This window comes from Chaetodon trifascialis, chromosome 16 (genome assembly GCF_039877785.1).
Source record: "Chaetodon trifascialis isolate fChaTrf1 chromosome 16, fChaTrf1.hap1, whole genome shotgun sequence".
NCBI lineage: Eukaryota > Metazoa > Chordata > Actinopteri > Chaetodontiformes > Chaetodontidae > Chaetodon > Chaetodon trifascialis.
Genome location: NC_092071.1, coordinates 9,645,493 through 9,672,729, shown reverse-complemented (window position 1 = coordinate 9,672,729; position 27,237 = coordinate 9,645,493). Strand labels below are relative to the sequence as shown.

At 40.8% G+C, this 27,237-nt stretch overlaps 3 protein-coding genes across 5 annotated transcripts; 1 reads left to right on the top strand and 2 right to left on the bottom strand.

Moving 5' to 3' along the window:
• Positions 1-1,924: 1,924 nt before the first annotated feature.
• Positions 1,925-8,332, bottom strand: snx12 (sorting nexin 12). 2 transcript variants are annotated; one of them, XM_070983684.1, is made up of 5 exons: positions 7,973-8,332; positions 5,998-6,093; positions 5,474-5,598; positions 5,147-5,237; positions 1,925-4,518 (listed from the first exon to the last, which is right to left on the bottom strand). In XM_070983684.1, exons 1-5 carry the CDS (start codon positions 8,126-8,128, stop codon positions 4,513-4,515), a joined length of 474 nt encoding a protein of 157 aa, XP_070839785.1. In that variant the 5' UTR covers positions 8,129-8,332; the 3' UTR covers positions 1,925-4,512. The 2 variants fall into 2 exon arrangements, with proteins under 2 accessions (XP_070839785.1, XP_070839784.1); XM_070983683.1 differs by lacking the exon at positions 1,925-4,518 and having other exon boundaries at positions 5,135-5,237.
• A 120-nt stretch (positions 8,333-8,452) lies between these two features.
• On the bottom strand, positions 8,453-13,349 carry LOC139345160 (cytokine receptor common subunit gamma-like). Its single transcript, XM_070983676.1, has 8 exons — positions 13,231-13,349; positions 12,558-12,648; positions 11,639-11,808; positions 11,354-11,484; positions 11,061-11,226; positions 10,786-10,891; positions 10,573-10,630; positions 8,453-10,135 (listed from the first exon to the last, which is right to left on the bottom strand). Exons 1-8 carry the CDS (start codon positions 13,295-13,297, stop codon positions 9,887-9,889), a joined length of 1,038 nt encoding a protein of 345 aa, XP_070839777.1. The 5' UTR covers positions 13,298-13,349; the 3' UTR covers positions 8,453-9,886.
• Positions 13,350-16,751: 3,402 nt separating this feature from the next.
• LOC139344515 (sodium/hydrogen exchanger 6-like) lies at positions 16,752-27,077 on the top strand. Of its 2 annotated transcripts, XM_070982767.1 has the most exons (17): positions 16,786-17,155; positions 17,936-18,135; positions 18,425-18,502; positions 18,757-18,833; positions 18,973-19,085; positions 19,301-19,406; positions 20,020-20,148; positions 20,885-21,026; positions 21,283-21,388; positions 21,933-22,021; positions 22,391-22,504; positions 22,645-22,756; positions 23,384-23,537; positions 23,621-23,651; positions 23,754-23,839; positions 24,071-24,176; positions 24,371-27,077. In XM_070982767.1, exons 1-17 carry the CDS (start codon positions 16,879-16,881, stop codon positions 24,689-24,691), a joined length of 2,241 nt encoding a protein of 746 aa, XP_070838868.1. In that variant the 5' UTR covers positions 16,786-16,878; the 3' UTR covers positions 24,692-27,077. The 2 variants fall into 2 exon arrangements, with proteins under 2 accessions (XP_070838870.1, XP_070838868.1); XM_070982769.1 differs by lacking the exon at positions 20,020-20,148 and having other exon boundaries at positions 16,752-17,155.
• The last annotated feature ends 160 nt before the right edge of the window (positions 27,078-27,237 follow it).

Genomic DNA, 27,237 nt, shown 5'->3' with positions numbered 1-27,237 from the left:
TCTGCCTTGGCCCGCTGTGCCCATCCTGTCTGCCCACTTTCATTACTCAGGACATCAAAGCTCACCAGCTTTGTAGATCACAGCTCTCACTGATGAAGAAGGTCAGGGTCGGTGTATGTATCCCAGGCTTCCTATACATTTTTTAAATTTCACTATTCATTATGTGTTCTTTCCACTGGATTTCAGTGCAACACGGGTACTGAACTGTACAATGACGTGCAGCAAAGTGTGAATCTACTATTTATAATTGCTCTTTTAATTCATGTGGAAGCCACAATTGTGTCCAATTACAGTCATGTCGACTTTGGATCACCTGCAGGTCAAGATCTACATCACATGATCACTATTCTGGGACAACTTTAATCCACCTGTGGCCAGAATTCCTCTTCCCCTGTTAATCCCTGTATTTCCTGACGGCGAACTACAGCAAGAAAAAAGATTAGAGGACTTTAAGATTCATGTTCAGTGAAACAAAAAGGCCCAGTGTTGCCCCTGAAGTGCCACAGCTTGTGCTTATTATGATGCTTCCTTCTTGCCACATAAGCTGTATTCTTTATTTACTGCACTAAGACGGTGCTCAGGTTAAGTCTTTTTGTTTCTCAGAATAATTATTGATAATGTAATGCATAAAACCTGTTCACGAACACATAAAAGCTTTGTTTTGCTGATTGATGTGTGAAGTGAAAAAATTTCCCTGGTAGCAGCTAAACACAAAGTGCTCAAATATTTTTCAGGCACTGTTGAAATACTATTTAGGAGGAAGAGGAAAAAAGGAAAAAAGAAACGGGTTGGTTATGGGTTTTTTTTTCTCCAACTTCCTTGCTTTACCTGATCAACAGTCCAAAACCTAAAGACGTTCAGTTCAAAGTTATATTTGATATTGAAACTGAAAAATAACTCAAATGAATATTTGCCAGTAAACTGCTTCAGCTTTAGTTACATTAACGGCTTTAATATGGTTCATAAAGGTGCATCTCACCACAGACGAAAAGACACTGTAGTAGGTTTTTACTGCGTTGCGCAGTCCACCCTGAAATTTGATTGGTCACTCCAAGTGCCACCCGGTTATCCTATAGTATGATTGGCTGCCCAGTAAGAGGCGGGACCCTAATTTTACCCAGCAGTTTGACGAGTATTCTTGAATCTGCATAGTTGTTTTTGGTACGTATTTTTGAGGACTACGGAAGCTTTATATCGTATTTGTGTGGTGTCATTCTGCTGTGTTGTGACTGGCGGGACTATTTATCTTAGATAAAAAGTTAAATACAGGAATGTAATAAATTGGAGTGTCAGTAATTGCACACGAGAAATGGTAAATTAATACTATTAATTTACCATGCACACACACTTCATGCATCAGTCAGTGGCACACTTGTGCAACCCTGGTCAAGAAAGTCTGGACACGCCACTGGAAACTGCGGTACACGTTGTACCAGTTTAACACCATTATATTGTTTTAACATGTTGTGGAGAGGGCGTTGGAAGTCTAGGGGAGAGTATTAAAACATTAATAATGCTGGGAACAGCCTTGCTTTTTTCCAAAGTGAAACACTACGCTCAGCCGATCACAGCACAGCGGTCATTTTCATACAGCAACTTCCTGAGCAGGCCACAATTACAAACTGTGGTTCGACTGTTTTAAACAATGTTTAAAACATAGTAAAATCTTTATGTACCAGCTGAAAGATTTATGCAAAGAATCGTAAAATCTCCTCCACAATTTGCAGTTTCCAACCTCTTCATGTTCTTTTTTTCTGTTTCACTGTTAAATTAGGTCATCTGCCAATCTGTGGCCATTCATCCGGCACCTGTGACTCTCTGATCTGTTTCTCGGCGGGATGCACTAATCACACACCGAAAGGTGAGTTTCAGTGAATTTGCTTCTATTCCTCCTCTTCAACACTGAAAAGAGACATGCAGACACGAAACAGCAGGCAGCAGGAAATTTAATTGGTGGACAGAATTAACAAGGAAGTTCCTCGTCACCCATAGTGGAACTGCAATGATAACATGTATTAATACACATCACAATAATATTGATAGAAAGAATTAAACAGCTGAAAATAAGCGCAGAATAAGCCTTATTTCAGATCAATAAACCAGATGCTGATTACACCTTTAAACAATGAAATATTGTTCATATAATGAACCTCTTGTCACAGTGCTTAGATATGGTTATTTACCTAACTTAACATTCCCAATAGCTGATATGACAACACACAGCCAAAGTGTAGGCATGACGATGCATCCAAGACAGCAGAGTTAAAACAATTAATCAGGAAACAATCCTATCTAAGAGCGTGTCCGGAACGTAAAACTCTGGGGAAAATATTTTGAGTGGAATGACGTCTTTTTCATGATGCTACATGTGGCTCGACTTTGGGAGAGTTTAATCAAAATCACATCTCCGCTAGCGAAAGAAAACTAATCATAGCAGGAAATTACCCTCATTTTCAAAGTTGATCAAATCAATTAAAGACATTCAGAAAGAATAATCATTGTAAAAAAAAAACAACAACAAAAAAAAAAAAAAAATCTAGCTATGACAAAAATGACAAAAAGATATATCAAACATGTTTTCTTTTTCGCTGATTACTGAATCAAAATAATACAGTAAGTGGAATGACTGAAAGACACAACATTGAACAATTTCTAGATTGGATCTCTTAGTTTTTGTCCAGGAGCGAGAGTTGTGTTTTCCCTACAGCGTTGACACTCATCAGTTCTGACATTTCCACCAGCTTTTTAAATGATGTAGAAATAAATGTACATGGGGCGGGTGCAGCAGTCTGTACTGTCTTTGCAATAAGAGAGAGAAAGAGACAGACAGCAAACATGAGAAATAATATACAGACATGTTTAAGCTTTTAGTGGATACGGTCAAAGGGCTGAGACTGCTGATGCACCGACTAAAGCAATGGCACAATATTGGAATATTATTCACAGAAAATACACAACGTGAGGAATGATCGTGGGTCCATACAACTGTTAAACCTTTAAACATGTGCAGACTTTCTATATGTGTTCTTGCATTTTTTTTTTGTTAGAGGAGGCAGCTGTTTGGCCGCTACAGTCAAAGAACAGGCTTGCAACACCGCAGTCTCTACAATCACTTTAAAATAAGCATGTTCTTGTTTTCTGTAATGGCAAACAAATACACAGACAGAATGAACTTTAGCTGTACACTTGTTAAAAAAAGTACCAGACAAAAATTTTTAAGTGTTTCTAAGTCCTAGAATGAAACTGGACATGCAGGTCACAACATGTTAAATCATTTTCTTGAAAAGATATTTGTCTCCATTAATGCATTTAGATTGACAACACTTTCTGGGATGTTAATTGACACTTAGTCAGTCAGTCAGTGAGTCGGGCAGGTAAAAGAAAAGATGACAGCTCTGATACCAGCGAAGCATGGTACAATACACAGGACTGCATGCGGCTTTCATGAGATGGTGTCAGAACTGAGCAACCTGAGCTAAGGGGTTATTGTGCATCAGGCTTCACCAGTTAGCATCATGCAGTGCAGGCGATCCTGTCACATATGTGTCAATTTCATGTTTTTTCAGCCATGATGCCATTTGTGTGTTTCAAGACTTGCATGTGACCATTGTGCAGTAAGTGTAATGCATGTATGGACTTTAAATTCAACCCATTTAGTTCATGAGACAGTTTTTGTCTCATGAACTTTAGACATTAATGGTAGACTCAGACGAAGAGACAGTTCACATAAAAATGCAGAATATATCAGTATTTACGTATGATCTGCTTTTCAGACACAGGCTTATCCATGTCTGAGAAAGACAAATATGAGGAAGTGAGAATCTGAATCAACAGACTGTGCAACACGATGGTGATCAGAGGCATGTACAATAACCTGTCAGCGAGAGTGACACACACATATATTGCAAAGAAAGCGTGCAAATTTGCCATGCAGCCAATGATTAGTGCAGTTGATAATGGCGGTGTCTCAGAATTAGTTTGGACAGAAGTGTTTCAAAAACAGCTCTAGTCATTGGTGACGTACAGTACGTATTCCCATTGAACAATAGTTCACATAACTCAAAACACTAGTGGTGGTGGTGGTTTGGGTTTCCACTGGTGGACTGAGAAACTTCTGCGAGCCAGTTTCTGAGAAACAGCTGATTACTTCTATTGCACTTGGGACCAATTCAAAACTTTCAACTGCAAATGAGATTTTACAGTCGTTTTTCTCTACATGCAGAACTGGCTTGCAGGGTGTTCTTCCCTTTGCAACACACCATGATCACTCCAACATGTTTTGGGGAATAACCGGTTGTTCTTTGTGACAACCAGAGACTATGTGTGGCACACTTACAAGGTAAAATGACAGACTGCAGTCAGATCTCTTGTGATCATTTATATATGATACTGGCGTTGTTTTCCTTAAGTATTTGTGAACTATCGCCTTTGGTCTTTACAGTGCCCATGCAACCCCCTTAAACTTCCAGAAAGCTCTTGAAGACAGGATAAAGTAAAGCAAACTTACTTCATTCATACCTAAAAAAAAAAAAAGCAAAAAACAAAGAGAACAAAACATGATCAGTACTCTCATTTACAGTCTACATGTACTCCTATGGTACACATTAGCGCCAACACACATATTTAGCCATCATTCTACTTTATTCACATTATATTATAATCATAAATATATGACACCCAGTAGGGAAAGACTGAATGTATCGTACATTACTTTCAATCCTGAAAATTGCGATTAAGAGTCAAATCATCACGATACAATCACAACTACTAAGGGGTGCTTTCCTTATAGTACAATTAGAAAACAAAAGCACAGAGGACAGAGGAGTCACAGAGTTGTTTGTGACATAATAATCATGTCCTGAATGTATGGCAGGAGAACATACTCTAACTTCATGATAGAGAGAATATGAATTTACAACAATACACACAGACAGAAATAGAGAGAGACAGAGGGGCAGGGGCAGAGAGAGAGAGAGAGAGAGAGAGAGAGAGAGAGAGAGAGAGAGAGAGAGAGAGAGAGAGAGAGAGATGAAGCAGAAAGACAGACTTAGAGAAGACGGGAGGGAAGAGAAAGGCGTGAGACTGTCCAATCTACACCCCCTAGTTTAACCCCCACCAACCTCCCTCAGTAACCCTAGTGTCGTACTTTTCCAGGAATGTAGTTACGGTCAATGCTTTCCTCTTGCAGAAACATGTGAAGACAGCGCTCGTTCTGGGCCAACGGGTGACCTGCAATTCTGCAGAAACAGACACACACAGGCAGACGGACAAACAACAGACAAAATTCACTCATTTTAAATGCTGCTCATGGAGCTTGGTGAAACGCAACCGTGGATTAGTTAGCTGACGTACAGGTATAAATTAGGTTAAGCTGTGTGTAGGGCTAAACATCTTTGGCAACACAGCTTTACATTTGCTTTACACCTGCAAAAAAAAGCATACATTTCATCTTAAAGCTGTTGAATTGACTGACCTGTTGATGAACTGCTCCAGGCCCAGTCGCCTCTCCTCAATGAAGGACTCCTCAAACAGGCCCTCATCTCCACGGAATGGCAACAGTCTCTTCAGGGCTTTGCCCGGCAGAGATGGTACTACAATCTGAAGGCGTCGCGGGTCAACACAAATAATAGGAAAAATGAAGAATATGCCAAAATATAAACTTCAAAATCCATACTCGCTGTGCTGTAAAGTCCAAACCATAGACATTCCCATCACTATAGCTGAGCTCCAACCGAGTCATAAACTTATTCAAATGGCAGTGCAGAGATATGGGAACTCTGAACTGACACAGTTAATGAGTGAGGACACCACACAACTTGCATTTTCATTTGAAATACAAACACAGAGGAGAAAACCTGCTAGTGCTTACTTTCCATGACGATATTATTCCACCTGAAACACTAACATGGTCATTTATCAGATCACTGTAATTATTAGTTTGCACAAGCCAGCCTGCTTAAATTATTAGCCTGAAGAATAGCATTATTGCCCACTCACCTTACTGTCTCTTTCCAGCTCATTCTTTAACCACTCAAAGTCACTGTATCTTCTTCTCACACAGGAGTCCTTCAGCTTGAAAATGGGAAGGTTTGTCTACACACAGAAGCGTTAAAAAAAAAAAAAAGCCACTGATTAATTCCACATTCATTGATTTGCATATGAAAATGAGAGAAGATGGCCCGCTGAACAATTGACAACTGTCATGACTGTAGCAGAAGTGCTTTAAGAGAGCAAAGGTGTTACGTGACAAGAACAAATATCTCTTACCACCATAATCAACTTATGGATTCACGGTTTTAACGCTGGCTTTATCTGGCCAGAAATGCTGTGTGTGTGTGTGTGTGTGTGTGTGTGTGTGTGTGTGTGTGTGTGTGTGTGTGTGTGTGTGTGTGTGTGTGTTGTGCTACTGTGCTAGCTGCTGAATGAGAGAGTCTGTCGGGTCAGGGGGCGCACTGGAGCTGACATGTAAGGAAGCACCTAACATTATCACAATGTACATCACCAACGAACATGGTTACTGCTAGTATTCATGTCTGTCGAGCTAGCATGTTAGCATTGGGGAATTTTGGCTGCACTCTTATGCGACTAGGTTGCAAAAGCTTTAGCCATGTGTCTGCCTAGCCTTGTGGAGGACTAGGCAAGGCCATGCACAAGGCTAGGCAGACGGGCCAACCGATCATTTAATTCAGTCTGAATGAAATAATTGCATGGGTTTACTACAGACCTGTTTTGTCAGAGCAGAACACTGAAAAGTTTGCAGTTAGATGAAAAAGGCAGTTTCTGTGGTCAACTGATCTGAGTGATTAATTCATGAAGTACCTTTCAGTGTTTCAATAATGCTTTCCTGTGAAGGTTATCTGGTTTGCTTTAATCTGTCTGTAATTGTGACACACTGCTATTTGGATATGCAGATTTACAAAAACTGCCTTAAATTAGTTGATATCCCCTGAGAAACAACAGAATCGTTCCAGGAAATACACCTGGATGAGTCAATGAAAGTGTTTCAGGGTATCATGAGGGGTAAACTCTCCTAAGTGACAGCCACAAATACCACAGAAATATGGCTCGCTAGTCAAGACATGCCTAATAAGTTGCTATTACGCAATTACAGTGTTTGCATAAGCTTCCTGAAATTGTTGTCCTTAAACTTAGCTGTGTCAGGGGTTTTCTGTACCTCACTTTTTCAGACTTAACTGCCTGTCTGCTAGAGGAAGTTCAACTTACAAGTTCCCCTCACAATTTACTACTGTTATTGTTCGTGCTCTCGTTATTTAATAAGGATAATAATAACACCCCGATAAATTAAGTGACAAACTTTGCTGCTAGCCGTTTCTGGCATTTCCACAACCACCGACATTGTTAGCATCCCCATGTAGGTTAGCTACGTAATGTCATGTTAGCGTTTTCTTAAATGTCAAAGTGTGACGTTACTGGTCTCAAACGTTTACCGACCAACGGTAATAACGTCGGTTTTATGTTAACCTTGTCGACAGTCGTAGTTACTTAGTTTGTCGACAATGCGGGCAAGGCTATATTAGTCCATACTTTGTTGACAGGGAATGTCTCTACGCTGAGCAGTTCAAAGACATTGAACTATAACGTTGACTCTACACAAGGAATAAGGCTTTAAATTGTAAATATCCTTTCACTACTTATGCTGGAAGATTTTGTCGTGTTCACAAAACATGTGACTATATAACGACCTTGGCAACTAACTATATGAGGCAACATCTGGCGAAAACACAAACCAGGCCGTACACAATCCCCAGTCCTTGATTTTTAGTGGCGCGCCATCTTGAGCCACTCCAAGCGCCTAACGTCAAAGCCCCGTCCGCCCCCTCGTGTTGACTTCGGCACAGTGGCTAAACATGCTAACTGGTTAGCAACAACACTAACGTTAATTACCAGTTAGCTTAGCGAATGAAAGCTAACGCCGCAACAAGCTGTTTGGGCATGCAGCTTTAATACCTACCCGCATACGAACTTCGTAAGTTGTGTACCGGTTCCGTCCAACTCCAATGATTTGTGGATCATAAACGTCTATTTCCAGAAAATTGCTGGGGGGGCCATAAGCATCCGTTAGGTCCTGGGGCTTAGAATTCAACCGGCGAGTGTCGGCCACCGACATCTTGTCGGGTTGTAATTTTTGGACGACCTACAGCGAATTAGCGTCGAACCAACTAAATGCACATTAAAATCTTAAATCTCATCTGAAGACATCAATTGATTGCGATAGCTGATTGGTCCAGCTAGGGAAGTAGCTGACTTGTATCTCTCTCTTCTTGCGGGGGTCAGCCGCCCTGCGCTCTTCCCTTCTTGAATCTGAAAAATGCGTTGAGTCAGTTCCGTACTGTGTGGGACGCTCCGTGCTCCCTCTAATGGACAATGGGACAGCTGGACAGACCAGATTGATCCTGGTTACTCTAATATCAATCATTACAGTTGAATAAATAGAGTGACCGTGCTTTTAATGTAAACAGGCAGGCATTTATTTATGTGGACTGCGCGGCTGAGTCAGTCTTGTTATGACAGATATAATGGATGTTGGACAGAGACATTAAAATACGTAAATAAAAGTAGGCTGCAAAAACAAAAATGTCCATGCAAAAACAAAACAAAACAAAACAAAACAAAACAAAACAAAACAAAACAAAACAAAACAAAAAAACAATCAAAGATATTAAGATTCACATTCAGATCGACAGGAATACAATACAAAGATTATGGTGCTCAGATTAAACAATCATGATATCAGTATCAAATCACTGCATTAGATCAATCAATCAACCAATCAACCAATCAACCAATCACCCAATCAATCAATCAATCAATCAATCAATCAATCAATCAATCAATCAATCAATCAATCAATCAATCAATCAATCAATCATGTTGTAATGTTGTGGTGTCACTGTAATGAGGAGCGTTTTATTACAGGGGTTATAAGTAGTAACTAATGGCTTTGTTACTGCATAATAAATGATTTACTACTGCTTTGTAGATCAATTGGAAGACATTAAAAAGAACTGATTTGGGGTTGCCATGTTGTGAAAACTCCCTCTGTCTACTCAGCAATAATGCAGTTCTAAAGATAGTAATCCATTAATAGATGCTAATAGTTTCTCACTTCTAGCCCTCAAGTCTGGAGTTATAAATGTTTAGAAGTTGTTGACAATAGATTTTGGCTAAAAATTGTATTTTTTGTCGCCAGCTGTACCTCAAATATCATCATTTTACTAATAAGACATTATGAACTATATCAAATATATTTCAAACTGGGGCTTGAGTTGGGCGGTGGCAGATCGAAGTAGAAAGAGTCAGTGATTTCACTACTTTGTCATACTGTAAGTGTGCTGGAGAATGAAACCCTGCTTTAATGATAATAGATTTTCATTTATTTTTTTTAGTGTGGCATTTCCACACAAATGTAGCCGCTCCTCTGATGTTACATTCCCTGTTATCCACACAATGAAGCTGGGGATTTGGATTTGATTGTGCTTTTTAAGAAACTTTGCATATCATATTCCTCAGACACATATATTTAGCAATATATTCACTTTTTTCATAAGTAAGTCTGCAAAACAGCAGAGTTCAATGCAGCTGAACTGAACACTCCTCACAATACTGCACCCATATTTTCAGTCGGTAGAAACCAGACACACTGATGAAGCTCGTTTGTTTGAAATGTTTGTTTCTCATAATAAACTTTACATTTGAGGAATAACTAACGTGCTGAATTTTTAGGACTTTAATTGTTGTTGGGTTATACACAAATTACCCATTTTCTGACCCTTGCAGTCACACAGGAGATGTGTCAGTATGAGAAGGTCTGGACTGTAAAGCTTTGGGAAACTCAACCCAGACTGAGGCGCCCTCTAACAGAAACCTACTCCTCCTCCTCAGATATGACGAGACCCGAGGAGGTGGAAGAGGAGCAGGGGGAAGACAGGTCCGGCTCGTGCGCAGGGATTAAGACGGAGCAGTCGGTTTGGTCGGTGGTGACGGAGGAGGTGGAGCTGTCGGAGCTCTTGCTGTCGGACTGGGACACATGGCAATACTCGCGGACAGGACAGGCACGCTCATTGTAGTTGGCCTTAAAACTCTCTTTCAGGCCTTTGGAGAGTTGAAGCAAATCCTTTAGAAAAGAAAAAAAGAAATGCATGACTTGTTTTGTTGCCACCTCATGATAGGACATTTCTGTCACTTGGTATTTCACCCAGTGGGACTTTCATCAGTTGAACATGGGCTCGATAATGGCTCAATCTCTCCAGCTATGAGTCCAGTCCAGACCAAAGAAATTCCCTTTAGCCTCAGATGTGCTTTTTTTAAAGTGCTAATTAGGAAATGTTAGCAAGCACCATGCTAAACTAAGATGGTGAACACGAACAACACAAATGCCTGCTCTACATTAGCATTTAGCTTCGAGCAGCGCTGTGGATCAGTACAGCGTCACACAGACGCTAGCATGACTAATTTTATTTGCTTCCAAGTAATAAAACGTTGTTTGCATATGAATCTTTTGTGTGACTGGGAATTTCAGGGAGACGGTACAAGGCTCTGCATGCTACTGACCTGGATGTCGTGGGAAATGGATGGCTTTGGAACCACGGGGATGAGAATGATTCTGAGCCTGTGTGAGAGGCAGACACATTTTCACTCTTAGATGATCATAATAACAACAGCTCATCTACATCACTCCTGTTTCCTGTTGCTTTTTTAGCACGGCAGTTGGGTGAGGTTAGGCAGAGGGAAGCGTTCGTACACACGACATACGGGCCAACTCACCTTTCATGGTGCAGCAGCATCATGACCAGCAGGATGAGGGTGAGAGCGCCCAACACATAGAACACTGGGGTCCACACAGACATTGAAGCATTCATTTGATTAGTGTCTGTCAGGTGGAGAGAAAGACAGAGGTGGCTTGTAATTACTTCATAATCTCGCACATGCAGAACAGAAGATGCATATATTTTTATACTGATGTTTAATCATGCACGCTTATAGGATACACTCATTTGCCAAACTTCTGGATAAAGGACAAAGACACTTGGCAATATTACCTGTGCTGTTATTGGACCCCCAGACCACAGGCTCACTCCAGTCACTCCAGAATAAAGAGTCTCCACAGGTTTTCTCCAATTTGCTGCGCACTTGCAACTCATACCTAGAACTGCTGGAGGGCAAGTTGATGCAGTAACTCTGAACCCCACTGTAGATTCGATTATTCTGTGTACATTGAGAATTAGAGAGGGAATTAAGAAAGGAGATGGGTGCGAGTGGAAGGCAGAAACAACGATGAAAGAAAGAATGAAAAAGAAGGATCAGAGATCGAAAGGTCGATTGAATTGCCTACATCCCAGTTCTTGTTTTTGGTTCTGTAGCGAATTTCACTCTCCACACAGCTTGTAGTCTGATTCCAGTAAAACCACAGGTTAGAGTCAGATCCCATCTTGACAGTCAGGTTGGTTGGTGGATTTAACTTGACTGGAGATGACATTAGTAACAGAGAATAGAAAATGTGATGACAAGGTGTTAGAGCAGACATGCCAGTGTATTTCTGTGTTTTTTAATAGCCTGATTTTATGTGAAAGACTGTAGATTGAAGCTAAAGTGCATACTTAGGCAGGGACAAGCATACCTTTTGATTTAAGATCGTGCTCCTTCTTCAATGTGTTGTTGCCATGTGCCAGTACAGTGTAAAATGTGTAGAACCTCTTGATTCTGTCCTCATAGGGTCGGATGCATCCAACATTCATGCTGTTCTCCGACAGATAAGTGGTGCACTCAGACACTGTGTCACTGTGGAACCTGTGTAGAAATCATCATAGAGTCACTCACACACAAAGCAAAGTATGCAGCCATATCAGCTGTAATATAATGAATCACTTAATTGCTGCAGCAGGATTGTTGGGGAGTTGGTCATAAAAGGCTGCATATCCCATCAGCCTGGAGACAGGATTAAATAAATGTTTTTGTTATAACAAGTTGCACTTTGTGAACTTTTTTTCTGTAATTTGCTAAACTTTACCTAGTAGGGCCCATATCTATCAAACTTCTGAGTTACACAAGAGTCACTACTCTTTACGCAGTGTGAGGAATAAGACTTATCAAGCAACTTACTCCTACATACTGTGCAGTGGGGTCTCTCCTATGATTAATCGCATACACTCTGAGCAGGAATAGCCAATCATAGACAAGGACTCACCCTACACCTGCCCCGTGTTCACTCATTTAAAAACCTACATTTTGCTTAGTGATGGGCTGGTCTGCAAAAGCATTTGTGGTTTTCAGTTTTTGAGAAAAACGTAATTCTGTAATTCCAATGTCACCACTAGCAGTTAACATGTTGAATTAGACGTCATCAGGGATTTAATTGTAATCAACTTAAAACAGCTCTGACTGGAGCTTTCTTAAATGTAACAGCATTTTAGGTCAGAACAAATAACAAATAGAGCTGTTAAACATTGTTAAGTTTGAGAGTAAACGTGAAGAATTTCGACTTTAATCTTAACTTCAGCCCAAAAGATCATTTTGTTAAGGTTACTGACATTACTCACCAGCTGGTGAAGGTGTAATTGACCTCTGGAGTTCCCTGCTTATTCCAGGAACAGTGAACATATTCCAGATGCACCACCAAACAGTCCACATCTGTCAGAGACACAAGAGGGTTCAGACCAACATTTTCATGATGAAAATGAAACAAAATTATTTCGGTGACACATTTCTAGACCTGCACAAACAGCAATACGCTAATAGCAGCCCACATACACACACATACAATGAGGAAATGGCGACGCAATGATGTCAAAGGGGATTCACAAAAAAATGAGTGAAACTGACAGTTTAATTTAAAATAACAATACCAGGGATTGATTATTTCTAATGTTACAGCCGAATCATTTTTCAGTTCAGATGTGCCGTCCACCTCTTTGGTTTCATTTTTGGTAAAATGATCAAAAATGTGGTTAAAACCACTCATACGTTATGTACATAGTAAAGGTTCTTTGTTTTTTATCGACTATTAACTAAAACTAAACACATAAAAATGAATGAACAACAAAGAGAGCTTCATATCACCAGAACCAAATGTAAAACAATATGACTAGATCTGCCATAAAGCCATTGAATAACTGCTCAGACACGCCCAAACAGGCAAAAAGACGCTATTATTAATATCATGATTTGCCTGTAATTAAAAAATGTGAATTGTGAGGTTTTAAATGTTCTTACCAGGTGGTTCTTTGGCAAACACATGTCCCGTCAGACAGATAAGCAAAAGCAGCCTGATCGGCATCATGGAGCAGAGAAACAGGATGCTTTCAGCACGCAGGTCTACTTCTACATCTGAGTATCAGTGTGCTGCTTTTGTCATTTCCCTGATTGACTGTCACGGGTTTGTTTCCTGCCAACGGAAGTTGACAAAGTATTAGGCTGTAAACTGACATGATAGACCAGCAACTAGGCCATATGACTTTAGGCTGCTTCTTTAAGCTGTTTATGTATGTATGTGTGTAAAATAACATAATTTATAAAATATTTTCAAAATGGAATGCAGGTGAAACCAAAAGTTACATCTGTTTGGTCATGTATCTGGTTAATGGTTATATAAGGAGTTTCTTACCATCTGAAAGTGTCGTTTTTAAAGTGAACGAAGTGGGCTCCTTTATGCATTCATTAGATACGTGCATTTGGTCTCCTGCTGGAGTAACTGAATAGCAGAGCACATTGAAGTTTTTGTGCAAACAACTTAAAGCTCATCATGGTTTTGAAAACCATATCCCCGACTGTCAAAGTGCAAATGCATGCAGCAGCAAAATGCTTCAAAGTTGAAAGAAGCTGAAAGGTGCTTTGTGGAATCACAGAACACAGACTTGTACAACTTAGATCATTTATAAATTGGGGGAATGGAGCCACTGCAGGGGCAGGAGTTTGCTGATGCTATTGTTCTGACCTTTATTTCACTTAAATCCAAACCTGGATCCTTTTTTTATTAGTTGCTTCCCCAGTCATTGTTAATGATTGATAAAAGGTGTGGGGTGAGGGGAATCAACTCTTTGCCAGAAGAACTACTGCATTAAAGGAACTGCTCTGTATCACGTGCTAAACATGAACTACCATCAGATAGTTTCTTGGGAAATATGCTAAATATGTGTAAAAACAGGGATATCTATCCCTCTCTGAAACACCTCCTGAACAGAAATCTGTGGATCAGGTGGAAGAGAAGCAGGGGCTAGACAGATACTGAGGTTGAGGCAGATATCTCAGAGGCAGGTTTTTTAAAACCCGGGGAATTGTATTGAATACAGTCTGATGACATGTAAGTAGGGCAGCACCGGCATTATAACCAAAAACAGCAACTTCAAGAGCCATTGGCTTAAAATCTGCTGTGAACAGCATTAAATGTCAGATGAGCACATGCTCGTCTGTTTTCTCATCTTAACCTTTGATGTGACCTTTAACAGAAAAATGACAAACAAGAGACAGAGAGCTGTCAGGTTTCTGATGAAATGTCAGTACAATAATTTGCTGACTTCAGTGCCCAAGATATCTGATGTTTCCACCAGAATGTGTGAGAGCAAGCTGTCGTGTTGCCGCAGTGATGGCCGGTAGGCAAAGACATGCCACGAACATCAGAGGGCATGTTAAACTTACTGTATAAAGATGATTCATAGAGAGTAATGTTTAAAAAAATATGGCTTGCAAATTCTGTTTCTTTGTTCTGTTTTCTTTTTTTGTTTTGGAGTATTTGGACAAGTGTGTTATGTGGATGCTGTTTGTGGCAGAATCAAATCAATGTGCACAAAAAAGTTTTGAACTGAAATAAAATCGAATTAAAAGCTGAAACGTACTCGGTGTGTAAAACAAGGGTCAGGGTCAGATATGCGTGTCACTTTCTGTGCGTACTGCTCCAAAATTGAGTTTTGTGGGTTTGGTTTCCTGTCAGAGGAAACGGTTTCAAAAATAATGATTGACAAGGTAAACCTTCAGCTAAAGTGTGTACAACAACACACAGATATACTGTTGAATCTTTCTTACTGAATAGTCTGACTACCTTTATTTGAGGAACTTGTGTTACATGCACTGCAGTTCTGGGAGGAACTATTCCTTCCAAAATGATGACTAAGATTCAAAGACAGACGCATAATGGAAAAATACAAGATGCTCAGATGTTACACAAAATCAGAAATGCACTATGAAATTTAGTTTGCAGTGTGTTCCAGAACACAAAGTATGTTGACAGTGATCTTTTGCCAGCTACCAGTATTAGCAAAATAAATAATTTCCTCAGAAACAAATACTCAACTCCCACACTTGAGCTTTTAACTTGCCATTTGATCTCTGACGCCTCAGTCGACAATCAGCTCATCTCACCTCGTTTCCAGTGAATCAGACAGGGTTTGTGTGTGTGTGTGTGTGTGTGTGTGTGTGTGTGTGTGTGTACATGTGTGCACGTTACTGTGGTCTTGTTGCTCCTTTTCCTGTTTTTTTTTTTCTTCTTTACATTGAAAATGCAGAAGTAGTTTTGCCTTTATGAGAAATTAAAATTAGCCAGAGATATAGCAGATGTATAGAAATTGAGGCTGAATCTATATGCCAATATTGATAATGCATCAAAGGTATCCAAATTGCACCCAAAAATAAAATGATATAAAAACCCTACATATGTGAAATATTAAAGCAGTTATAACAATTTAATTCACTTGACAGGCAAAACAATGACTGTGACTGTAGATTCTTTGGATATTAAGCATTGCAAACTGTTCCAGCGACACATGGCTCAATACATTACTGAGTTCGTCCTCTTCATCTGCCTTGTCTGACAACTGTGTGTTTCCAGAAAATCATATTTTTGAAGACAAACAATATGGTTGTTTCAAAACTGTTATATTTGTTCACTAAGTTACTGAAGCACTGTATATCTGAACCTATCCTCAACCTTCAGCCTGGTGAGATCAGCGTGCATTCGATATGTACCTGAACAGTACAGCGGTAATCATGCTGCTCTGTTCTGCACTAACTGACGCCTTTCCAGCTCTTTTTTGGCAGCACTTGACCAGATTACTGAACAGTAATCCAGATGACACAATACTATGTCTATTGCCTGCAAGGTGCAACTTGGACTAAGACAAAATGAAGTATAAAATGAAGATTAGACCCAAGAGGGCTGCTAAGCAGCTTTGGAACCCTTGTTGGGCTTTCCTGGGAGCTTGATTCTGTATGTGTGAGTGAAGGAGTGCCTGTGTGTGATAGCAGGTGTTTGTATATCGATACGACAGTCTTCTTAGATGTTCAGGTGAAACATGTGAAAAAGATTTGGAAAAGAAACAGAGTGAAAAAGTCGTCCATTAAACAAAAACCTGAACAAGACATGCTTAATTTGAGATTCTGATTATGTAACATACACATACATTTCATCACTGCACTCAATATTATGTGATGGGTAACAATTCTATATTTCTTATATATCTTGCACAAGTTTTAAGCCAATTATGAATAATTTAAGAAAAAAATAATCATATTCTAAAGTTTTTCTTCCTTGTTATTATCATGGCAAATTTCTTGTTCTGTTTTATTCCATTTTCCCTATATTTACTATTTGTTTTATTCTTTGTTTCGCATTTTTAATATTTCCCTTTGTGGATTACATTGTGCAATCTTGTGTAAGAACGACAAATCCGTCAAGCCCTATGACGGATCACTGCTGGTCACCTGCCGCCAGCTATGGGGTGACTTTATTTTGAAGGACCGGAAGTTTCCGTGTTTTGATAACGGCTGCGGAAGAAGCTGTCATTTGTTCTCGTCTCGTCCAAGCTGTAGTTTCCCATCAAAACCGGTATTAATTAAACGACAAATGTAACCTTTTCACAGAAAGCCACAATGGGACTTCCACTGAGACGCTTTCTTGGCGTTAAACCGTCGAAAGCGTTCCTGTTGTTGCCTTTTCTGTTGACATTCGTGCTCGTCGGGAGCCAAGGCGAGAGCAATGCGATGGACAACGTCGCGACTGAGAGGATGGCTGAGGAAAGCCACCGACAGGACAGTGCCAATCTACTCATATTCATAATGCTCTTGACACTCACCATTTTAACGATATGGTTGTTCAAACACCGGCGATTTAGGTTCCTGCACGAAACGGGACTCGCCATGATCTATGGTAAGACTACTAACGTTAGCTAACGTCGGTGTCAGTCTATTAACTTAACGTTAGCGTCCATGCTAGCTGGCTATGATGCTGTTAGCTTGTCAAACTTAACCAGTAAGCTAATCTGACAACAGTCGAGGTACGTGGAGGCTCCCTGTATAAGATAAATCAGGGTGCTGTTAGTGTCAGTAGTGTCAGCAGGTGGTACCATTTGTAAGTAATATTATTCATCCAGTATTATATGTATTGTCGACATTTAACAGTAACTACAAGGATTATGGAGTTGTCATTTAGACTGACTCGTCTGTCAGCTGTCAAAAACAATAGAAAACAATATTGATAATGAAATACTGTTAAAATAGAAAATATAAGATTAAACTCATCATCATTACTGGAAATTAAATTATGTTAAAATAGAAAATATCAGATTAGTCTCACCATCACCTTTAAGTGGCCAGACACCTGCAGTATGTGGTGAGAAGCTGCTTTGATGAAGCCATTGAATGCATCATCTTTCGCAATAAAGCCCATCGCTTTCAGAATAATTAATCTGACCCAATTAATATTTTTTGTAAGACCACAATCTGAAGTATTTAGCACACCGAAGTAATTCCGAGCAGGTGTTTTAAATAGAGCAACACCTGTATATAACATCTGGAAGCTCTTATGTATGGGAAGTACCTTGTAAACTTGTTTTTGAAAAGTACTATATAAATAAAGGTTATTATTAATATTTGCTACAGATCTCATTGCATTATCTTCACTCCCTCTCTCCTGTTCTCCTCCCTGAAGGCTTGTTGGTGGGTGTGATCCTGCGGTTCGGCGTCCATGTACCCCAGAGCATGAGCGATGTGATCCTCAGCTGTGCCGTCAACGCCAGTCCAGCTACTCTGCTGGTCAACGTCAGCGGGCGATTCTACGAGTACACTCTGAAGGGGGAAGTCAGCCGGGGCAAAGGTCACCAAGTGCAGGACGACGAGATGCTGAGAAAGGCAAGGGGATGAACCAATAGAGGATTGTGTGAAGGATGCAGCTGGTAGTTTTTGGTGTGCCGCTCTCACCCAGCATATGAAATAAACAGCTGGCAGGTGGCAAAAGCCAGAAAAATGTCTTATGGATTAACTGAGAGAGTTTGTCAGTAACTGTTAGAGATGAAAACCTCTGCAAAGGTTGACATACATCTAAACATAATGTAAAAATCTTGGCAAATTAAAGGAATTCATTGCTTGAAAAGAGGTGTATAACCATTTAAAACTTTCTATTATTACCTACTGTCTTCAGGTGACCTTTGACCCAGAAGTGTTTTTCAACATTTTGCTGCCTCCCATCATCTTCCACGCCGGTTACAGTCTGAAAAGGGTAAGAGGGTTAAAAGGACTGATGTTACACTAATTATATGAATTAAAGAGTCAGATTTTTTAAACAAATGAGATAATATTATTTATGAACAGGCCTTGTTATTCTCTGCTGTATATTGGCATGCAGCATAATGCAAAAATGAAGTCTTTGAAATGTGAATTTTCACATGTGATATTTGTCTCTATTACCCGCAGCATAACTACTGTTACCAGACAGGCTCTATTTTGATAAATCTGTTTCCTTGTCTGTCTCAGAGACATTTCTTCAGAAACATCGGCTCCATCCTGGCTTATGCCTTCATGGGAACAGTTATATCCTGCTTTGTTATCGGGTAAGTTCTTTGGTCCTCTCTGAATTGATTTAGCTTTTACCACAGTGCCCTATATTCAGACTCAAATACAACAAACAGATCGAAGATGTTGCCTAATTTTCGTCTTTTATGACTTGTACACATTCTTCTTTCCTCCCAGGCTCATCATGTATGGCTTTGTGTTCATTATGAAAGTTGTGGGCCAGCTGGGGGGAGATTTTTACTTTACTGATTGCCTCTTCTTTGGGGCCATCGTTTCGGCAACAGATCCAGGTAGGAGGTGCCATAAAACATGGTTTTCAAGGTCAGATTTTTACTTAACATGCCTGTATACAGTATATGTCTGTATGTATGTTATGGAAGCAGTGTGGCACCTAACAGTTGCTGTTATTGGACAGACTTTCTATGATGGCTTTGTGCACTCCTGTCCTGCTGTGCAGCATTTGTGTGTCTTATACTCTTAAGTGTCTTTTTCTCCTGTGTCTCAGTGACAGTGCTGGCTATCTTCAATGAGCTAAAGGTAGATGTGGACCTTTATGCTTTACTCTTTGGGGAGAGTGTCCTCAATGATGCTGTGGCCATCGTCCTCTCATCGTAAGCATTTATTACACGCTGCAGAAATATACACACACAGCCCACACAGCAATATGTATATTTCAAGAGTTATTAGTTGCCTTGATCTGGTCAATACGAGCCTTCTGCTTTCAAAAGAAGAACAAAAACAATCCACAGCCGCCTTTTTGTGCAAAAATTCATCCTTTGTCCAGCTCATGTGAGTGCTCCAACAGTCGGAGTGAGACAAATCAAGTGGGTGTTTTTGCAAAGGTAATCACTTTTTGATGCAAAATTTTAGCTTTTCTTTCCCTGTGCACTGCTTTTCCTTGCTAAACTGCAACCTAGGAATAGTAAAACAAAATGGGACAACTGCAAGATACCTACTAGAATTACTTTAGGAAGGGTTATTTTCACGGACAAATAAATTATAGCGACCAATAATTCTTGAAATGTGCATACAAGTCATTCATTAATTTCTAGTTCTTTGTGACTTGTTCTGTAATGAGGCTAATTTTGGTGAATTCAGCTTTCTGTGTTGTGCATTGCACATGAATGGACACTAATCATACTAACATCAGTCCCTGTCATTTCACTGCCTGCCTTCCTTCACCCATCCATGTCATTCATCGTCCACCTGTACGTATGTATGCAGCGTTCTCCTCCGCTTGGAGAAGCAGGGTAGGCGGGGGGCTGGAGCTGTGCTCTCCCCAGGAGACGATGGCCCAGTCTGGCCAGAGGGGGTGGAGGAATGGCTGGGAGAAAACCAGACATTTACTCCCCGGTGGGTGGGTGTGGTTGTGCTGGCAGAGTCATTGTGTTAGAACCTGATCATCTCAGCTCAGTGGATGTGATGCAGAGCTTTTACTTACAATGTAGCCTGGAACCATCACCCATTAGGATGATCACTGCCCTCCCTCACACCCCACTGCAACCCTTTTCATATTCATTTTTCAGTTTTCTTTATTCTCTATAGCTCCTGCAAATGACCAGAAAATACTACTTTTTTTCTTAAAGTATTGGTAATCTGTTTGGGTAAAAGGATTATTACTGCTGAATATGAATGCTGGTGATTTGCTTTGCTGGTCTTGACATAATTTGGGCACTACTTCTCTTAAAGGGGTAGCATCTGAATTAGCTGTTCCTGTACTGATTAGTACAAATGGTTAAATTGTGTTAAGAGATCCAAAATCCATTTGGAATTAAGCATGCAAGACCCCAACTTCCTCCCCTTCATGACTGTAAAACCCAACTCCAGTCCATGTGTGTGAAGTCTTTGCTCTAAATTCATAGGAAATCAGATAAACACCTGACAGCAGGCATTATTGGATTTGGGTTGCTGCAGGTTTGATTTGATGCCTGATTTAATCTTGAAGATCTTTCTGTTTGTGTCATTGTGTGAGTGCATGTTCAACATTTGTTCAGTTACAGTTCAGTCTGGATGTTTAGTGTTCATGTCCGTGTTTCATGCAAATGCTTCTATTTTGCTTGTACTCTCTCTCCGTCTATCTGCGTCTCAGCTCCATTGTGGCGTACCAGCCTGCAGGAGACAACAGCCACAGCTTTGAGGCCATGGCCTTGTTGAAATCCTTCGGCATCTTCCTGGGCGTCTTCAGTGGATCCTTTGCACTTGGTGTGGCCACTGGAGTCATGACTGCTCTCATATCCTTTCACCTGTCGCTTACCATCACATAATGACAATTTATATTGTGCACAAACAGAATAACACTAAAGGGTTTAAAACAGTTTCCTTCTAGCTGTTCAATCGTGGGCAGCTTTGAGCCACGTTTGAGTGAGAAAACTGGTTGTGGCTGTCCTCGTGGGTGTAGCTTTAATTTCACATTTATACATGTCTGCGTTTCTGTTGTTGTGAATGTGCTGCCCCTTGTTTTGCTCCTTGACTTTCAGTTTTCATCACGTGACCAAGTTCACTAAACTGAGGGACTTCCCCTTGCTGGAGACAGCTCTTTTTTTCCTCATGTCCTGGAGCACCTTTCTGTTAGCTGAGGCCTGCGGGTTCACAGGTACGCGTGCAGTTTAAACTGTGGCATCTCATTTTGACTTATTATTAGTCTTTGGTTGTGTGTGTCTGTCCGCAGCTAATCTCGCATACTCCTGGACCAATTGGCCTAATATTTTTTGTCCACCTTTATGACTGTATGCTCAAGGAGCTGAGAATAGCCATCATCTAATTTCTTGAGCAATGTTTGCCGTTTCTTTCTTCATCAACACTCCCATGCCATAGAAAACGTCTTGTCAGCATAGGACATGATTCAGCGTGTAACTTGGCAGGCTAATGTTGGCTAACATTATCTAGCGCACTGCAGATTTGTCTGGGCACAGTCAAAAGATGAAACAAGAAAAATAAACTTACCGACATGTTGGTTCATTCGCGCTGCGCCTGCAGGATGAATAGATGGAACAGTGTCAGGCTTTTGGTTTATCGATGATAACAATCACATAGAATATCACCAGACCTTCCTTATAATGCTGATTTTTAAATGCTTTTGGCATAATTCAATGTGTTTTGAGTGAAATTCAGTGTAATCTTCTTTTTTGTCTGCTCAGGCGTGGTGGCTGTGCTGTTCTGTGGGATCACTCAGGCTCACTACACCTTCAACAATCTCTCCCCTGACTCTCAGGACAGGACCAAACAGGTGACATGCAGTCACGTGTTTTGTTCCAGTCATGTTATAAAGTAATGAATTATTTTGTTGTCTCCATTGAGGATGAACTGGAAATCCTGCTCATCGTTGATCACTTGTACTCACTTTATTTAACTGGAAATTTTGCAAGATTTTTGGTTTCCGGACTTTTTGGTTGTGCAAGATAAGATGTACTTGTGGTCAGAATTAATGCAAAGTGATTAGTCATACAGCAAATGTGGTTAACACATTTTTCTCTGTAAATTTGAGATGACAGATAAACTTGATCAAACTTTCCACCCAAAGGGACATGAACGCAATGTGAATTTTTCCGTGGTCAGTTTTCAAGCAGTTGTGTGTTGTGTGTCTCTTCTCCATCAGCTGTTCGAGCTGCTGAACTTCCTGGCTGAGAACTTCATCTTCTCCTACATGGGTTTGACTCTCTTCTCCTTCCAATCGCACGTCTTCAACCCCATGTTCATCATTGGAGCCTTTGTATCCTTTACTCCGCTCGGTGTTAACGGAGAACTCAAAGCCGTCTTGGATGCTCCAGAGATGATTATTTTCCATCCCAGCTCGCCCAGGCTGTATAACCTCACAGTGTGTTGTATCCTTGACCTCCCTGCGTTGTGTAGATTGCTGTGTTTCTGGGCAGGGCGGCAAACATCTACCCTTTATCCTTCCTGCTCAACCTGGGCCGCAAGAACAAGATCGGATCCAACTTTCAGCATGTCATGATGTTTGCAGGTAACCCCATGTCAATCTATTCAATTCAATTCAATTTTATTTGTATAGCGCCAAATCACAACAGAAGTTGTCTCAGGACACTTTCCATATAGAGCTGGTACAGACCAAGCTCTTTTATCTACAAAGAAACCAACAATTCCCCCATGAGCGAGCACTTGGCGACAGTGGCGAGGAAAAACTTCCTTTTAACAGGCAGAAACCTCGAGCAGAACCAGACTCTGGGTGGGCGGCCATCTGCCTCGACCGGTTGGGTGAGAGAGGAAGAGCAAGAGAGGGAGAGTGAGACAGACAGACAGACAGACAGAAATGCAGTCAGAGAGAGAGAGAGAGAGACAGAGACAGAGACAGAGAGACAGACATGCAGTCACAGTAACAGTGACAGTGGATGTAATAACATCTAGATATCTAGATCAACAACTCCTACTCAGGCAGAATACTAGAAGAACAGCCCCTACGCCAGCTGACATTTACTGTAGAAACTGGTCGATAATAGAAATCCCCCACATGTCTCTACTTCTTTCTTTGACTCTGAACCCATGGGGTCATTTCCTTTTAATATGCAGGAAGTATAAAGCATTTGTGAGCTTTCTCATTCTCACACTGTCTTGTTTCGTTCGTCTCCTCCAGGTCTGCGTGGGGCGATGACCTTTGCTCTTTCCATCCGAGACACAGCGACTTACGCCCGTCAGATGATGTTTTCAACCACCCTCCTGATTGTCTTCTTCACTGTCTGGATCTGTGGAGGCGGCACCATGCCCATGCTGTCCTTCATGAGCATACCGTAAGGCTGGCCATCTGTTTGTTTCATCCCCTCTGCTCAGTGTTTTTCTGTCCAAGTCACTGTCGCTACCTTTTCTCTCTCAGGGTGGGTGTGGACTCTGATCAAGACACTTCTGTAAGTAATTAGTAGATTGAAATCTCTACTTTTTAACCTTAAGTGAAAATAAATGTATTAGTAATGAAACAGTACCTCATTAAAAATTGCTCTGCTCATCAGAGTTCCGTGTTGGATGGGTCACAGCGGAGGAACACCAAACATGAGAGTGCCTGGCCCTTCAGGATCTGGTATAACTTTGACCACAAGTATCCTTTTAGCCACGGATCATGTATTTAAGACCCTGTCTTCAGAAGTGTGGGTGCTAGATTCAGCTTTGGACACCAGAGGGTGCTCTTTAACAAATAGCACCGACCACCTCTCTGCGCAGGAGGTTTCCAGGTTCCACATTATTCCAGTTGCTTTATCTTAAAGCATGACTGCATTTGACTGTTGACCGATTAGACTGTTAAAAGCCTTTGACAAAACTTCTTCTCCAGCTACCTGAAGCCCCTCCTGACCCACAGCGGCCCCCCTCTCACTGCTACTCTGCCTGCTTGTTGTGGACCGCTGGCCCGATGCCTCACCAGCCCACAGGCCTATGAGGTTTGGTGTTTCTTTCCTGTAGTTAAAGTAGTACTTTTAAAAGGCCTGATCAAGAACTTCTTGACCGTCTGAAATACATTTTTACCTATTATGTGATGGTGTCATATCCTCCTGTGATTGTATTCATCTCCACCTCTTCATTCTCTTTGCTTTTCTTTTTTCCCCCTCCCCCTTTTTCCATTTCCACACCCCAGAATGAAGGTCAGCTCCACGACGACGACTCCGACTTCATCCTCAACGATGCTAACGTGAGCTCCATGTACGCCGACGTCACCGTCAGCACGGACGCCTCCGGATCCCGCACCATCAACCGCAAGCGCTCCACCACGAGCACCGGGGGCGGCCCGTCCGACGAAGCTCTGGATCACGAGCTAGCTTTGGCGGAACACGAGGTGGCGATCAGGGGCACCCGCCTGGTCCTGCCCATGGATGACCCGGTGGAGCCCCCGACCACCGTCACCCTGCCCCCGCCACCCTCCCCACCACGCTCCGACCCTCGCAGGCACAGATTGTGAGAAGGCTTGCGCTGTTTGTTGTTTTCAACTTCAAAACCCACAAATCATATAACTTAATATCACAAGAAAACGGCATCTAATAGCTGATTTGTCGGGATTTTTGATTGAAACGACAAACTGCTTTTACATCACGACCTCTCTGTCTAACGTGGTCTTAAATTAGTCTCAGCTTTGTGACAAACTTGCGGCGAGCTTGATTTAACTCACCGTTTGGGTGGATTACTGTATCTTTGAATGTGAATGCACTACATGTAAGGTAAGGTACTGTAAATCAAGTGCACCTCAAGTTTTAAAGGTTACTTAAAGATCATCCGAGATGCACATTTAGCAGCCGTCTGAGGAAGCTAAAAAATGGAGCTGTAGTGTTTTCTCCTGAGTTTGTACTACTGTGGTGATAGGCCAGTGCTGTTATCTATGCTCTCTACAGCCCCAACCGCCTCTGGCTGCACGGGGAGATTCTTAAACGTTTCATATGCAGTTGAGTCTTTTCTCTGTGGTGAAGCTGCTCCTGATTACAGGACCTGCATTTGTCTAGCTCCTTCAAGTATTCGTAAGGTGACCTACAATAACACTAACATCTAGGCTAGCTCCCTCTGCTGTGGTACGACTTACACTACAGTGAAATTACTAATCTTCTCCATCCACAGACTGCTAACTGTCCGGTATATTTGCCTCCCGTTCATTTGCGATTGGCCATGATGGGAGCGAGTAGACGAGGACATCGACCTCTGTGATGGCAGCAGTGTTGGGAGTTTTGAATCTTAAACTATCCTGTTGGGCCAAAAAACCCAAACTGCTTCCATCAGTGTCCAGGGGCGTCTCCATGAATTCAAATTTCTAGCACTGCCTGCCTCTTCTTTTCACTTATTTGTTTATTTATTGAACAAAGAATGACTATGTAATGTTTTTTTTGTTTATTTATTAATTTATTTATTGTTTTGTTGTGTGACATTACTGATTATCTTGCCCTATTAAAAAAAAAAAAAAGGACTGCTTGATGGTGAAAGCGCCTTTTCTTAAAAAAGCACTACGACTCTTCCCACGTAAGGTACGTTGTACAGTAGGGGAGTCACGGGGGAGGCGGATATTCATTCTTAACCATGTGTGCATGTTAAAATATCTCCTTCCTGTACTGTAGCACATGCTTCTACTTTATACTTGGAAACTAGAGCTTCCCTGTGTGTGTATTTTACAAGTGTGTGTGTGGCTGATGTCTGAATGAAACTGTCCAAATCAACTGACATGGTTTTTAGGGCTAATGTCTGTTTCTGGCTTTTCTGTCGTCATCTGGTTTAATCTTCTTTCTAAACAAAAACAAAAACAAAGTAACTGCCGTGTCTTTGTGATGTTGTATCATCAAAGATGACTCTGAGGGCTGGCTGAACTGTTTTGAATAAAGTGCCTATTCAGAAATCCAATTAATGTAGATTTGTACATATTTTGATTTGCTAATGTGCAGTAAGATGATCTTTTTTGAGTTTTATATGACACTAAACCCTTTGATTGCCATTGAATACTCTATTCCAGGTCTAATTAGCCCATTAAATGACTGCCTGTTGTTTAACTATTGTTTTTTGGTACTGAAAAGTTAAAGAGAAGAAGCTAAAACTCTGGACTTTCATTAATGGGAAATACCAAATATCACTAATATTACGTCAGATTTAATCATTTTGTCAACAGTGTAGGCACTAAATTTGACTGCAACAATGACCTGGTGACCTCTTTTAGGCTATTTATTTGGCAGTAAGGTAAAAGAAAAGATACTTCTAATACTGATGCAGCGTGACGTCTTTTTTGTTTGGCATCTCAGTGAGAGATACTTTGCAGAGGCATGTCCTTAGTATACTGAGATCCTGGTTTGTTTTTATGACGGAGGTAGAAATGAATTCCTGGTTAAAGTCTAATTTTTCAAATGTGGAAACACGAGCTGTCTTTTTGATTTTCAAGCAGTATTCTTAATATGAGTTTGTGCATAATCATCTAGAGATATGGATATGAGTGAATTAGCATTTTTTTCTTTCAGTAACTTTTGATTTTCTTCTGTTTAAATGTTACTGAACCATACAAAAGACACATCTATATGTACTTTATGTGGGAATTTTGAGGAAACAGTTGTAATGTTACAATAGCAACCGCACCTAAACCTAAAAACCTGAACATGTTTATGTTTCTACTGTCTGTAGAAACTTTTAATGACAGTTGTATTTGTGAAATGTACACCTGCATTAGGTCTAAATGTTTTTAAAATAAATGTGAACTTCTGTTGAGGAGGAAATAATCTCAGATTTAACAGATTTTCCCTCAGTAGTCCTGAAGTTGTTAACAGTGTCTCCCCAGTCAGACATCTTGCAAGTGTACTAAAAAATAAAAATATTCTTGAAAATGACTTTGTCTCCTTCACCTCTGTAGCCAGTTTGTTGCATATCATTAGGGAACTCAAGGAATCTGAATTTTCATTTCATGTACCATCTCTTCAATCATGCTACAACATTATTACTTTTCACATCGATACTCAAGTACAATTCCTGCTTTTGATGATGGAGATT